The following is a 15,120-nucleotide window of genomic DNA, read 5'->3' as shown; positions in this document are numbered from 1 at the left end:
GTGGACTCCTCGGTGTCGCCCAAGGCAGAACCAACAACAGCAACCATGTTGTTTCTTCGGAAACCAAGTCCACTGGTGCTGTCTGCAGCCCTGGTTGCTAAGGGCGCCGGCAGCAGCCCTTCGGCCGTGGCCTCGGGATTAGTCAAGAGCAGCTGGACCACTGCTGTAGCTAAAAACGTCACAAGCAACGCAGCATCTGGCCCAAAGGCGACACCAGGGGCAGCCCATCCAGCCTTCTCGTTCACGCCGACCTACATGTTTGCAAGAACAGCACACACCGTGAGCACTCCCATGGCCATGCAAGGGAACACGGGCACTGCCTCTGGCCTGTTGTCCACAACACACCTCCCCAGGAAACCACAAGCCATGTACACGGGCTTCCTGAACCCCACCAACCCAGACACGCCCAAGGTGTCCACCGCACGCCCGCTGACAATCACGGCAGCCTTGACGTCCATCACTGCACCAGTAAGGGCCACCCGGATGCCGCCTTTGTCAGCAGAAAACACAGACGTCGCTCTTCCCTCTGTGTCCATGGCCATGGTCACAACTGGCAAAATGGCATCCAACCTGGAGTGTCAGATGTCCAGTAAGCTCCTGGTGAAGACAGGTAAGAGTCCACTGTCCTGATTTGACTTGAAAGCAGCAAGTGCATCGTGGCCTCAGAGGTGTAGCGGAATTATTAGATTTCTTTGAGATCAGTGGTTCTCAACCAGGGGGCGATTTTGCCCCCCTGCCCAGCCACCAGGGGACATTTGGCCATGTCTGGAGATGTTTTTGGGTGTCTACAACTTGGAGGGTAGGGAGGGTGTTACGGGCATCTAGTGAGTTATAGACCGGGGATGCTGCTAAACGTCCTACAGTGCACGGGACAGTCAGGCGACAAAGAACGATCCAACCCAAAACACCGGTAATGCCGAGGTTGAGAAGCCCTGATCTTTATCGGGTGACAGAGCAGAGGAGCATCATGTGACATGGATTCTAGTCCTGGGATCCATCCTGATATCAGAGGCTCCTGGGAAACCAGTTCTGCCAGCGAGTCTGAGACAACAAATGTACACCAAAGTTTGCGTGTGGAGACCTCGGTGATGTCTCACACGCGTGAATGATGTGATCGGTAAAATGCAGAATCTTGGGAAGGGCTTTCTGTCATGTATTTTCTCAACCAGCAGATACTAACAGTACAGCTACCGTACATTATGTTGGCGCCCAAGATTTCTTCTGATGTTAAAAAGGAGACCTTCTTGAAAAAGTCGCGTAGATGCTGTCTTTTTTAGCCCCCGCCTCTGAGTTGCAGCAGACGGGCCAGGAAGGCACAGGATGCTTTTAATAGTGTGGCAATGTCTGCTATAAAAAGCATTAGACACGTTATTTGAAAGAACATGCCAGTGTTGAATGCTCATGTCCCGCCTTCCTCTTCACCCCGCAAAGAATTAAATGAAATTATCTCTTGAGACGTGTCTTATTCTAAAATGGGAAATTGTGAAACTAGGCAGAGCAGAAAGCACAGTATCTTTTTCAGTTTCTCAAGCAGTTATACCATCTGGTTTTCCACATCCCAGCCACCTAGGTGCAGAAATCTGGAACATTCTCCCCTCCCTCTTCTTCACAACCTCCCTTCACCCCAGCCACCCCCAGTCAACGACCGGTTCCTTCCAGTTCTACCTCCTAAATACCTCTTCCCTCCACCCTCACTGCCGCTTCCCTGGTTCACACCGTCACCATCGCTCACCTAAATTTCTGAAACCACAGCCAGATTTCTCTCTCTGCCTGCAGACTTCCCCCACCCTCCAATCTGTTCTCCAGTCTGGAATCCAGAGAGCCTCCTAAAATACATGCCTTTGCTTTAAACCCTTCATTGCCCGCTGCCCCAGGACCGAGCCTGATATTGTAGGCTGAAATATTCACTTCTCTCCCCTGTGCCTTTGCACTTGGTCTTCCCTCTGCTGGGAGTGGCAGGGGGCAGTCCCTCCGGCCTGGGCCTGGTTCACGCCCATCATCCTCCAAGACTCAGTGGAAGCGACAGTTCCTCCCGGAAACTTTCCCTGATCCCCACCCGCTTGCCCAAGTCAGAGCTGGATCCTCCTCCAAGGGCCTCCAACCACATCCTAGGCTTCCATTCACCTAGCACCTGTCATGTTCAATCACAAATGCCTCTTCTCCATGCCAGGTCTGCATTCCTGTCTCTGTCCTGCTTGTGGGGCGAGGACTGCACCTCCCGATGCAGGGTTGATTTAGGCTGTTTTAGGATGCAGGGCCTGCAGTTAAGGAGGTTCTCAGGGATGCTGTTCCAAGAATTTCCTTGCATGCAGACCGGTCAGGGGCAGGCAAGGCTTAGCCTGGCTTTCAGGGTCAGAGGCAGCGTTGGTCAGAAGTGAAGTACCACCAGCATGCTAGCTCTCTCTCCACTAGGGCCACACGAATGGCTGGGGCCTTCTCTCCTTAGGACTTGAGTGGGACCAACGGAGCTGCTGCCCCATTGGTTGGACCTGTGCCCACTAGCTTTGCTCGGAGCCTGTAGGAGGTGGTGGGTAGCTGGGGAGGAGAGGAGGGCTCATTAATTAGGAGGTCTGCTGCCTTATGCTGATTGCATGCTTCTGTTTCGCCCCACAGTTCTCTTTCTGACCCAAAGGAGGGTGCAGATCAGTGAAGCCTTGAAGTTTAATGTAGCCAGAGGGCTCACACAGGCATTGCGGAAGGCATTTCACCAGAATGACGTCTTGGCTCATGTAAGCCCCCTGCTTTTGTAACCAGGCTCATCTATCTCTTCCTCTTGGGTCCAGAGTCTGTTTAGATTGTTTTCCTCCTACCTGGGTACCATAGCCACAACAGAAGTAGGATCTTTCATCATTTGGGCAAATAGCTAATGCATGGTAGCTGGAGAAGGTCAAATTCTGAGATGGAAAATTGAGGATAATTGCCTTATGTCTAGTTTTTTTTTTTTTTTTTAAGCCTGGAGGTTCTGTTTTAAATTGTGCCATTATCCTGTTGTTTGGGGAAAGTATTTAATTGTGTCAGTGTAATTTTGCAGAAATCATCCATTGTGTTTTTCCTTTATCTTCCTCACCATTGTGAACAATTAGTGATTTATTTCTGGACATTTAAAAATTACTCTGACTTGTCAACTGAGCCCACCTTTGCTTGAATTGCCAGCAGCAGATAGGGTAGTAAACATTTTTTTTCTCTAAACACTTTAATGCCAAGAACTATTTAACAGCCACTAGCTGATTTTGATGGCATATCTAAGTGATGGAAGCCTTGCTTTACACCCTTTTGGTTTGATTCCAAGTTTTCAAGCAGTAAGTGTGATTGGCAGTCAATGGACAACCCTTTACATCACTAAAAAATATTGCTGTCGCTTCCTCCTTTGATGCTTTGTGCCCCAGCTGCATTCAGATTAGGGGTCCTTCCCCACCACCACATGAAGGACTAGGAAGGAGATTGGGTACACAGTTTATTGGTCATGGTTAATCTCTTTTATGTAATTCTGAAAAAAAAAAAAAAGAAGAAATGCTCTCCGCGAGAGGCATCTGTGGTTTCTGCACCAGAAACTTTATTTGAAAATGTGAGTGCTTCCATGTGGTTACCTGAGACAGTTTTCACTAAACTTTGGTTGTTTGCAAATTTTCTCACAGCTTTTGCCTTTTTTGCATATCATCACAGACCGCTGTGACAATTAGTACCTGTTAGTTTTTTTTAAAATCAGCTTTTATTTAAAAAACACTTAAGATTGGGATTGACATACACACACTACTGTATATAAAATAGATAACTAATAAGGACCTGTTGTCTAGCACAGGGAACTCTTCTCAATACTCTGTAGTGACCTATATGGGAAAGAATTTAAAAAGAGTGGATATATGTATATGTATAATTGATTCACTTTGCTGTACACCTGAAACTAACACAACATTTTAAATTGACTATACTCCAAAAAATTAAAAAAAAAAACCACTTAAACACGTTTCTGTTGAAAGGATGTTTGATATTACCACCATAAATGGCAATCAGGATCATTTGCCACAAATAAAAGGTAATCATAAAAAGGAGAATAGGGAGTTCCCTGGTGGTCTAGTGGTTAGGATTTGCACCTTCACTTCCATGGCCCAGGTTCAATCCCTGGTCAGGGAACTGAGATATTGCAAGCTGAGCGGTGTGGCCAAAACTTTTAAAAGATAAAAATAAAAATGACAATAATGGAAACAGTCTGTTAAATTCAAGCTAGACATTGTTGCTTACAGAAGGCATTAAGGCTGGGCCTGGTGTTCCTTTGTTTAAAAATATGGTTAGCAAGGATTAGCGAGGTGTTAAAAGTCAATTATCCTCAAACTGAGACCTGCTCCTTGAGGTAATTGGAAGGGTTGGAATGGGAGTAACTTCCTTGCTGGGTGACTTGGTGGCATTTGGTGCTGAGTCCATGTTCCATCCAGAAAGTCACCTAAAGTCACCTTGAACACTGCCTTTAGGTAACAACGTGCTGGGGAGCACACAGTGTGGAGGAAGCAAAGGCATACCCAGCCTGCTGCAAAATCAATTGTCTTGGTTTCTTTGGCAAATACACATGACACTCCTAATGGAAATGCAAGAATAAGGGGGAGGAAAGCAGGTGTGAAAAACACCCTGAACTGCTGATATAAAACACTAAGAAAACAAAACAAAGTAAGAATAAAATCGAAAGTCTCAGAATCTTCCAGTTGGGTCAGAATGAGCTCAGATCATCAATATCCCTTAGGACTCAGCTGTAAGAGAAACTCTCCATGGCCCATCCCTGCCTTGGTCTTGAACCAGTCACAAGCTAAGAATGGAGTGAAGTCTGAACAGTTCTTCTCTCAGCTTCTAAAGAAAGGAATTCACCTCATTTACTACCTGACCCCTGTCCTGAAGGGCCTCCACTTAATCTATCACTTCTGCCTTTTAATGTTTATAAATGATGAGAAATAGGATACAGCTGTTTTTCCCAGCATTCCATTCCCTGGAAATCTCTTTTGCCTGCCGTCTCCTGCCTGCCTTCTTGGGTGCTAATCGATGCTCACAGGATTATACTGGGCACTTAAAGAATAATAATTAAAAAAACCCCACACATTTAATTCTATTCCAGAATTAAATTAAATATAGATTGAATCCTATATCCGTAGGTTCAATATAAACTATATTTTGTTGTATTCTTGTATTTTGAGACTTGACAATCCCCATAGGCTTATGGGATTGTTAGAATATTTGGCAAATGGGAGTGTCCTATTACTTAGCCATGCTGAGTAACAGTTGTGGTTCTAAGAAACACCAAGAAGAACTTAAAGTACCATGGAAATGAACACTGAGTTCTGTGGGTCCATTTGTTTTGTAGGTGGACATGCTGGAACATTCTCACAACGTCACTGTTGGTTATTATGCTACCAAAGGGAGGCTGGTCTACTTGCCTGCTGCAGTGATTGAAACGCTGGGCGTTTATGGGATCAGCAATGTCACTGCAGATCTGAAGCAACACATCCCAGCCTTGCAGTCTGTGGCAGTACTTGCCTCCCCGTGGACTCCCCAGCCTGCAGGCTACTTGCAGCTGAAAACAGGCAAGTAACTCAGAAGGAAAGGATTCCTATCCGTTCTGGGATCCGCGGTGGTACCAAGAGGACACCTGTTTGAAAACTCCATCACTGGCTGCTCTGTTATTTCTTAGAGTCATTGTGTACCTTCCTCCAAGGGCCTTGCTAATCAAATGTCCAAGTTCCCTGCACAGCAGCCTAAACTTTTCCAACCTGGACTCATTAGAAATATTCCTTCACAGGAGTCTTTCTTCCCAATTTATATAATTATGAGTATATCGTACTTGTGAGTATCATATACTGTATTTTTTTTTTTCCTGTATTAGCAGTGGTTACTGAGGAGAGTTGAGCGTCCATAAAATCTGTGCTTTGCAGCAACATGTTCCAGATGCCCCTGAATCAGAATCTCTGAGCTTAGGCCTTGGAATCTTTCTTTCAAACTCCCTGGTGACTCTCATCTGTGGTTTGTAAACCACAAGAGTAGAGGAACCATTGAAATTGAAAGACTCAAACAACTTAGTCATGCAGGCCAATTGATTGTTTTTTTCCCCTGCAAAGAAATAGAAGACATGATCACTCTTAAGCCATTCTGTTGTCTTGGAGCAGATGTCTCCGTATGCCAATCAAATGAAATCACAAAATCCTTTGCATTGGAGGGAATCTCAGGTTAGATCCGCTTTTAATTCTTCTATGTTATAAATCATTTTAGGAGCCACTTCCAAAATTGCAACTGTCCTTATTTGCCTGATTTCTCTGATGTAAAATCATGCCGTTTTATATCATGACTGCTATTAAGTTCAAGGAACTAAGACACAGAGCTTTGGTGAGCACTGATTTATTACTCTCATTCTAGTGCTACAGTTTGTGAGCCAGTCGGACAACATACGGTCCTGCAAGTTTGCTCAGACGATGGAACACAGGCTACAGAGGGCCTTCCAGGACGCCCAGAGGAAAGTTCTGAATACTAAAAGCAACCTGACGATTCAGGTAAGGAGGAGGGTGCTTCAGCTATGTAGTTGACAGAGGCCAACCGGAACACAAATGTTGGCAAGAAGTGATTTGGTCCCGCATTTCAAAGCTGCCTGGTGTAAATGTAACTTTGTACTTCGGGCATGTGATATCAACAGGAGAAGGTGCCACTTTGGGGCCACCGAGTTGAGTCAGGCCTGGCAATGATGAGGATGTCTGGGGTGTGGTGGTCATGACAAGGGAGATGCTGTGATACTGTGTACCTGCTGTGATTTGGGATTTAATATTTATTTTCCCAAGCCTTTCTTGGGAAGACTTGAAGCTTCCTTAAGCCTTTCTAATACATTTATTATTATTATTATTTATTTTATTTTTTTTGCGGTACGCAGGCCTCTCACTGTTGTGGCCTCTTCCATTGCGGAGCACAGGCTCCGGACGCGCAGGCTCAGTGGTTTTAAAATTGACATTTAGCATAAGTGAATTATCAGCAAAGCCAATATGATGTGAAAAGCATAATTTTAATTTGAATGAGCAGTCGTCCTTTTCTAGATTCACCCAAAGTATATATGGAAGTATCTCATTATGATCTGGTTCATATTAGACTAAGATCTAAAAACATGTCACAGACATAAGATTTATGTAAGGAGTGTGACTCAGCTCCTTTTTCTTTCTGTTTGCATTTATGATCCTCACAGGTACATGAGTCTTATTGGAGCTTGGCAGTGGAACATATTCTAATTATACTCAAGAAGCACAGACTTATCGACTAGCTTCTCTTTATCAGGCACTGGAAGGGACACCAAGATAAATAAGCTGCCCTTGGCCTTAAGAATCCTCTCTTGTGTTGTCGTATGATAGTCAGGGGCCGTGAGATGAAACTTTATAAAGCAAGTAACAAACATTCCTTGGGAAAGACTACAATGGGCAATTAGATAATTGCATCTAAATAGATTTTAGATGTTCTTGAACCTATCCACAGCTTTGGGTGAATTGTTTTATTAACCCTCTTTCACTTTTTGCCTTGGCTGGCAGGAAACCCAGAGCCAAAGTTCTTGTGTGGATTTAGTAACCCTCTAGGCCCCTATATCATGCATAGATTGCTACATGTTAATCATCACCCCAGGGTTGTCTTTTTTTTTTTTTTTTTGTGGTACGCGGGCTTCTCACTGTTGTGGCCTCTCCCGTTGCGGAGCACAGGCTCCAGATGCGTAGGCTCAGTGGCCATGGCTCACGGGCCCAGCCGCTCCACGGCATGTGGGATCTTCCCGGACCGGGGCACGAACCCACGTCCCCTGCATCGGCAGGCAGACTCTCAACCACTGCGCCACCAGGGAAGCCCCAGGGTTGTCTTTAATCTGTTTTTTCAGGACCTGGTTTTATAATTAATAAATTACCATTTTATTGTATTAAATGTAATTTGTGGGGCACCTTGGATCTTTTGTGGAATAAGACCATGCAAATATTTAATTTGTTCAGAGATTCATCAAAAAAGTGACTTAATTATTTTATACTTGTATAGCATTGATATTAGGGGCTAGAGTATAGTAGACTCAGTTAGGACTTTTTGATTATAAGCAACAGAATCCAAGCTCACAGGCTTATGCAAAAAAGAGGAAGTGATTGGGTCATGTAACCGCAAGGTCTACAGCTCCTTACTTCAGGAGCAGAGCAGTTGGATCCAGGTGCTTACATGATTTCTTCATGAAGTTCTCTCTTCGTCTGTTGGCTTGCCTTGCTCTGGGCGGCATCATCCTCAGGCCCCTGGCACCTCCAGGTTTGCCTCATCCTTATTACTTACAGTCTCATGGATCCAGAGTGCCTTTTTTGTGTCATTCCAGTCAAAATCCTGGATTAGTTTTCATTGAACCCTCTTGGATCACGTGCCCATTTCTGGACCAGTAACTGTGGTCAAGGATATGAAATATCCCAGTCAACTAAGTCTGGCTGAGATGCCCACTCCTGGAACCTGAGTGGGACAACTGCAACCAAAGCACATGAACTGATTGGAGAGGAGGAGGTGTTTCCCCAAGGAGAATTGTGGTGCTGACAAGGAAGAAGGGAGAATGGATACTAAGAATGAAAACAACAGCTTTCCATTCTGTCAGCGTTGTGGGTCTAATTAGCCAAATAAATCATGGCATGAGTGAATGGGAAGTAAGAGATACGGTCAGAACCCATACGAGTCTAAGAGTAGAGGGGTAATGGGAAAGTATCCCCTGCAAGGCACAAGGCATGACTATCAAGGAGCAGTGATATGACCTTGGTTTCAGGCCTGTGGATCTCTTCTTATTTATGAAGTTGTTGTTAAGCAGCCCCCAAGAATGGTCACACTTTTCTTAGCTATAAGAAAAAAAAAAGAGTACAGTAAAGAAAACACAAATAAATGGAAAGACATTCTGTGCTCATGAATTGGAAGACTTAGTATTGTTATGATGTCAAATACTACCCAGAATGATTCCTATGCAATCCCTATCAAAATTCCAGTGATGTTTTTTGCAGAAATAGAAAAATCCATCCTAAAATTCACCTGAAATATCAAGGGACCCCAAATAGCCGAAACAATCTTGAAAGAGGAAAACAAAGTTGGAGGTCTCACACTTTCTGATTTCAAAACTGAGTGCAAAACTATGGTAATCAAAGCAGTATGGTACTAGCATAAAGACAGACATATGGACCAATGGAACAGAATAGAGAGCCCAGAAATAAACCCTTACATGTATGGTCAAATGATTTTTGATGAGACCATTTGGTGGGGGAAGGGACAGTCTTTTCAACCAATACTACTAGGAAACTGGATCTCCACAAGCAAAAGAATGAAGTTGGATCCTCACCTAACACTGTATACAAAAGTTAACTCAAAATGGATCAAAGACCTAAATGTAGGAGCTAAAACTGTAGGACTCTTAGAAGAAAATGGGGGAAAAAAGCTTCATGACATTGGATTTGGCAGTGATTTGTTGATATGACACCAAAAGCACAGGTAACAAAGGAAAAAATAAATAAGTTAGATGTCATCAAAATTAAAAACTTTTGTGGCTCAAAGGACATAATCAAAAGGCAACCCACAGAATGGGAGAAAATATTTGCCAATCATGTATCTATAGGGGGTTAATATCTAGAATATGTAAAGAACTCCTACAGCTCAGCAAGAAAAAAACCAAACAACCCAAGTAAGAAATGGGCAAAGGACTTGAATAGACATTTCTCCAAAGACGATATACAGGTAGCCAATAAGCACATGAAATGATGCTCGACATGACTAATCATTAGGGAAATGCAAATAAAAACCATGAAATACCACTCACACCTATTGAGGATGGCTATTATATAAAAAAATAGAGAATAATAAGCATTGATAAGGAGAAATTGGGACTCTTGTGCACTGCTGGTGGACGTGTCAAATGGTGCAGCTGCTGTGGAAAACAGTATGGCATTCCCTCAAAAAAACATAGAATTACCATATGGTCCAGCAATTCAATTTCTGGATATATACCCAATAGAATTTAAACCAGGGACTTGAACAGATATTGGAACACCGGTGTTCATAGCAGCATTATTCACAACCACCAAAAGGTGGAAGCAACCTAAGTGTCCATCCATGGGTGAATGGATAAGTCAATGTGGTATATACATGCGATGGAATATTATTCATCCTTAAAAAGGAGGGAAATTCTGGCACAGGCTACAACATGAATGTACCTTGAGGACATCATGCTAAGTGAAAGAAGCCAGTCACAAAAGGACAACTACTGTATGATTCCACTTATAAAAAGTATTTAGTTTTGTCAAATTAATAGAGAGAGAAAATAGAATGGTGGTTTCCAGGAGCTAGGAAGAGGAAGAAATGGGGCGTTATTTAGTAGGTACAGAGTTTCAGTTTGGGATGATGAAAAAGTTTTGGAGATGGATGGTGGTGATAGTTGCACAATAATGCGAATGTACTTAATGCCACTGAACTGTACACCTTAAATGATTAAAATGTAATGTGTATTTTACCACAAAAAAGTATGAAACTAATATAATGTTGTATGTCAATGATGTCTCCTCAATAAAAAAATTCTATCTGAAAAAATGTATAACTTACCTGGTCGAGTGTAGTATGTACAGAGATACCATATCGCAAGCTCTTTGGGATCCAGTGAGATTTAGTTTTGTTGAAAAGCAAAAAAATAGAGTGTTCAGAATAGAGATAAAGGTTGCAAAGTTATTTTAGTTATTATTTTCATAGGTGACAGTGCAGTGAGGTCTTTTGAATTATTCAGAAAGAAGTGCCTTTTTTCTTGGTACCTTGGGAGAGGCATGAATATCTGTGGCTAAACCACATTCCAGAAATACTGTTGGAAAGGAAGTAATAGTTGACCAGAAAAGTTGACTCCGTATGTCGTTAATCATGGGACTCTCGCTACTGTGTTAGAGAATTTAAAAGGAACTTCCACTTATGGGAACAAGTTCGAAATAACATGAAGAAGCTATTCTTGACGGTCTTCTTCAAAGTAAGGTTTAAAAGGAACGTTGCAGAGATATTTATGTCTGAGCACACAAAGGTCTGGGACAGACTGGGTATCAGTTTCCGGCAGAAAGAGAGGACACATTCAAATGAAGTTAATTTGAGGAAAGTCCAATGAAATGGACTTTGTAGAAGTGTGGGCGGGCTCTAGGGAAACCACAGGGACAGTGCAGCTGCCAAGGCTGTGACAGTTGGGGCTGATGCGGTGAGAGGAGCCAGCAGTTGTGGGAAGCCTGAAGCCAGAGCTGCCCAGCGTGAGCTGTGACCCCACGGGAGGGAGTCCCTGACACCAACTCTGACCTCACTCTCCTCCTTCTCTCCCACATCCTCCTGAGCTCCCTGTAGCTGAAGCCAGGGGGCCAAGGAGCCCATTGATGTGGTCCACAGGGGTCTGCCTCTGGGGGCACTGAGCAGAATGAGGGCAGGGTGGCAAATGGATCTGGAGGGGGAAGGGGCAGACGCCAGCACAGAAGCCCATAAAGAGTGTCTCACCAGGTGGAATGCCTTCCTACCGCATCTGTTTTTCAAAGCTCATCTGTGGGATATTTTTATGTATACATTGACCTATAAAAGTCTCATTTCCTCATAACTAAAAAACTGACTTAGACAAGATTCGAGAAGAAAACCACACCATCTCATAGTAATATTAACATGTTTTACATTGAATTAATAGACCACAAGGAAATGGAATCTCTCTCTAAAGAAGCTGTTTTCTATTTCTGAATTCTTTTTGTCATCAGGTTCGGTCACGCTGTCCATGACTAGGTTGATGATGGACGGTGTGCATTCCCTGTCCTTTCAACTTTAAAACCCCCATAAGTTTGACTCAGGCTTTCTCTGTCTGAGCAGTTGAGTCCTCCTTAAATTTACCATTCCTATGCTCTATTGTGTATTTTCAGAACCATGAAAGTAGCCTGAGACCATTTAGCCCCTGGAAAAGATACACACACCAGTGGTTAAAACCCGAAGTCAGGCTGCCTGGGTTGGAATCCTGTCTCCGTCACTTATTAGCTGTGTGACCTTGGGCAAGTCCCTTGATCATTCTGGGCTTCAGTTTCCTCCTCTGTAAAAGGGAGTCATAACAGGATACACCTCCTAGGGTTGCGGTGAGGATTAAATGAGATCATGTGCCCTTAACACGATGTCTGGCATGTAAGCAAGCAATCCGTAAGTGACAACTACTGTTATTCTTATCTCTTCCTTGCTCTCTTCCCACCTCCCTTTCATTCCTAACCTCAACTTCTCCTTAAACTTCTCCTCCCACGGCCTCCATGAAACAGACCCTCATCTTATTTGGCATGTCTCCCTCCCCTTTCCTCCTGTGTCGATTCAGATGGTGAGCACGTCCAACGCCTCCCAGACAGTCACCTTGGTGTACGTGGTGGGCAACCGAAGCTCCTTCCTCAACGGCACCGTGGCCAGCAGCCTCCTCCGCCAGCTCTCCGCTGAGCTGGTGGGGTTCTACCTCACCTACCCGCCGCTCACCATCGCCGAACGTGAGTATGTCCACGTCCTACAGGGACTCTGCCATCTTCTCCGGGGCCTTGTCTGTTTAGCAAACCTCCATGGGGCCAGGCCACATGCTACCTCTTTTGTCATTATATCACAACTGAAATATGTGATCAATGGGGATTGAATTGATGAAAACTTTATTACACGTTGAAAAAAGCAGTAAGTGCTTTTACCCTTCACTTATCTCGTATCTCATTTAATCCTCACAACTACCCTATAAGGTAGGTGCAGAATTAACCCCATTTTGCAGATGGGAAAACTGAAACTCCAAGAGTTTTAACAAGATGCCTACTCTGACATAGCTAGCGAGACGTGGAACCTGGGGTTTGAACCCAAGCAGTCTGCCTTCTGAGCTTATAACACTGCCTGGTATAGCATCTGTCCTTGTGGCAATCTGGGTTGCTATGGTTTCCTCCACTTCTGCCATCAGCAGATGTTCCTGGGCCTACAGCCCTTGCCCGGGCTATAGATATTATGATGCAACTCATGTGCAGTCAGCATCGTGACTTCACTTAATGAAGTCCCTGTAGGCTTGTGGCCTCATCTTCCTCTAATGCTTCAGTTACATAATCCTCATTACCATTCAGCAGTCATAGACTTTGAAGACGATGCAGCCTACATTTTGTACCCAAACATTTACTTGGTAGCCAAAGGAAGTAAAGATCTATGCTCTTAAATTTAATCATTGGTACATTTCTAAAGGTCACTGGGCAAGTTATTTTTTTAAACATGTATTAGCAAAATTGTTTCTATTTCCTTCTTTTATATATGGTAGCTAAGTGAGATAATGTGTGTGAATGTACTTAATAGCACATAGTAGACACTCAGAGTTTTTTTTAATGTTTGTTTAATGGCAAGCTTTTGTGACTTTCCATATACTAGGGAAAGATGCTTCTGGATTTTATGGAAAAGATGATGTCATTAAAGATGGCATTACGTCACCTGGCAGCACATGAAGAATTTCTTTTTTCATCATCTTGATATTCTGAGAATAATAACAATAACACAACTATGATTTATTGAGTACTTACTATGTGCCAGGTACTATGCTAAGCCTTTTACATGTATTAACTCTGATGGTCACCACACCTGTAAAGAAATGGTACTGTTACATTTGGCTATAAAACTTAGTCCTTGACACTGCAAAAATCCATTCAAGAAATAATTATTCCTAAAAGTGTTGTGATGGTTGGATAATTTTTAAAGAGAAAGCTATTGTTAAGATAGGTTCTACCTGTAGGTCTTGACAATGGAAGTGTTTCACTTAAGAAGGTTTTGATGGAGAAACCAAAAGCAGACACCCAAAAGCCCTTTACTGAGTATTTTAGTTTTCTGAATAGCAAGTTTCAGTCTGTATGTCCTGGAATTCCCAAGAATGATAAAGCAGGATTTAGCTGCTTGGTATTTTGTCAGCTATGTCTATTTCTCTGAACAATATTTACATATAAAACCTGTGAAAGTAATTTGGTGTGTTTCTTGTTTGTTTTAGCGCTGGAATACCCCAACCTTGATATATCAGAAACAACCAGAGACTACTGGGTAATTACAGGTAATCTCTTCTTTCATTTCCCCTTTCACCCTATCAGGTTGGTTTATTTTTTTCTTTCTTTCTTCCTTCCTTCCTTTCTTACTTTCTTTCCTTTCTCTCTCTCTCTCTCTCTCTCTCTCTTTCTTTCTCTCTCTTTCTTTCTTTATTATTTTTTTAACATCTTTATTGGAGTATAATTGCTTTACAATGTTGTGTTAGTTTCTGCTGTATAACAAAGTGCATCAGCTATACATATACATATATACCCATATCCCCTCCCTCTTGCGTCTCCCTCCCACCCTCCCTATCCCACCCCTCTAGGTGGTCACAAAGCACCAAGCTGATCTCCCTGTGCTATGTGGCTGCTTCCCACTAGCTATCTGTTTTACATTTGGTAGTGTATATATGTCCATGCCGGTCTCTTGCTTCATCCCAGCTTACCCTTCCCTCTCCCAGTGTCCTCAAGTCCATTCTCTACGTCTGCGTCTTTATTCCTGTCCTGCCCCTAGGTTCTTCAGAACCATTTTTTTTTTTAGATTCCATATATATGTATTAGCATACTGTACTTGTTTTTCTCTTTCTGACTCACTTCACTTTGTATGACAGACTCTAGGCCCATCCACCTCACTACAAATAACTCAATTTCATTTCTTTTTATGGCTGAGTAATATTCCATTGTATATATGTGCCACATCTTCTTTATCCATTCACCTGTCAATGGACACTTAGGTTGCTTCCATGTCCTGGCTATTGTAAATAGTGCTGCAGTGGACATTGTGGTACATGTCTCTATTTGAATTTTGGTTTTCTCAGGGTATATGCCCAGTAGTGGGGTTGCTGGGTTGTATGGTAGTTCTATTTTTAGTTTTTTAAGGAACCTCCATACTGTTCTCCACAGTGGCTGTATCTATTTACATTCCCACCAACAGTGCAAGAGGGTTCCCTTGTCTCCACACCCTCTCCAGCATTTATTGTTTGTAGATTTTTTGATGATGGCTATTCAGACTGGTGTGAGGTGATACCTCATTGTGGGTTTTTTTTGGTTTTTTTGTTTTATTTTTGGTACA

At 43.1% G+C, this 15,120-nt stretch overlaps 1 protein-coding gene across 3 annotated transcripts in view; it reads left to right on the top strand.

The window, feature by feature from the left end:
• Nucleotides 1-15,120, top strand: part of KIAA1549L (KIAA1549 like) — a gene marked incomplete at both ends in the record, with an annotated part of 282,138 nt that overhangs the window by 151,289 nt on the left and 115,729 nt on the right. For all 3 annotated transcript variants that reach the window (XM_079929928.1, XM_079929927.1, XM_079929926.1), the window contains 6 exons: nucleotides 2-610; nucleotides 2,614-2,729; nucleotides 5,345-5,564; nucleotides 6,391-6,524; nucleotides 12,347-12,509; nucleotides 14,015-14,074. In XM_079929928.1, the coding sequence (XP_079786054.1) occupies nucleotides 2-610; nucleotides 2,614-2,729; nucleotides 5,345-5,564; nucleotides 6,391-6,524; nucleotides 12,347-12,509; nucleotides 14,015-14,074 (1,302 nt within the window). The remainder of the gene's footprint in view (nucleotide 1; nucleotides 611-2,613; nucleotides 2,730-5,344; nucleotides 5,565-6,390; nucleotides 6,525-12,346; nucleotides 12,510-14,014; nucleotides 14,075-15,120) is intronic.

Source organism: Stenella coeruleoalba (assembly GCF_951394435.1).
Source record: "Stenella coeruleoalba genome assembly, chromosome: 8".
In the NCBI taxonomy this organism is placed as follows: domain Eukaryota; kingdom Metazoa; phylum Chordata; class Mammalia; order Artiodactyla; family Delphinidae; genus Stenella; species Stenella coeruleoalba.
This window is presented reverse-complemented; position numbering and strand designations above follow the sequence as displayed.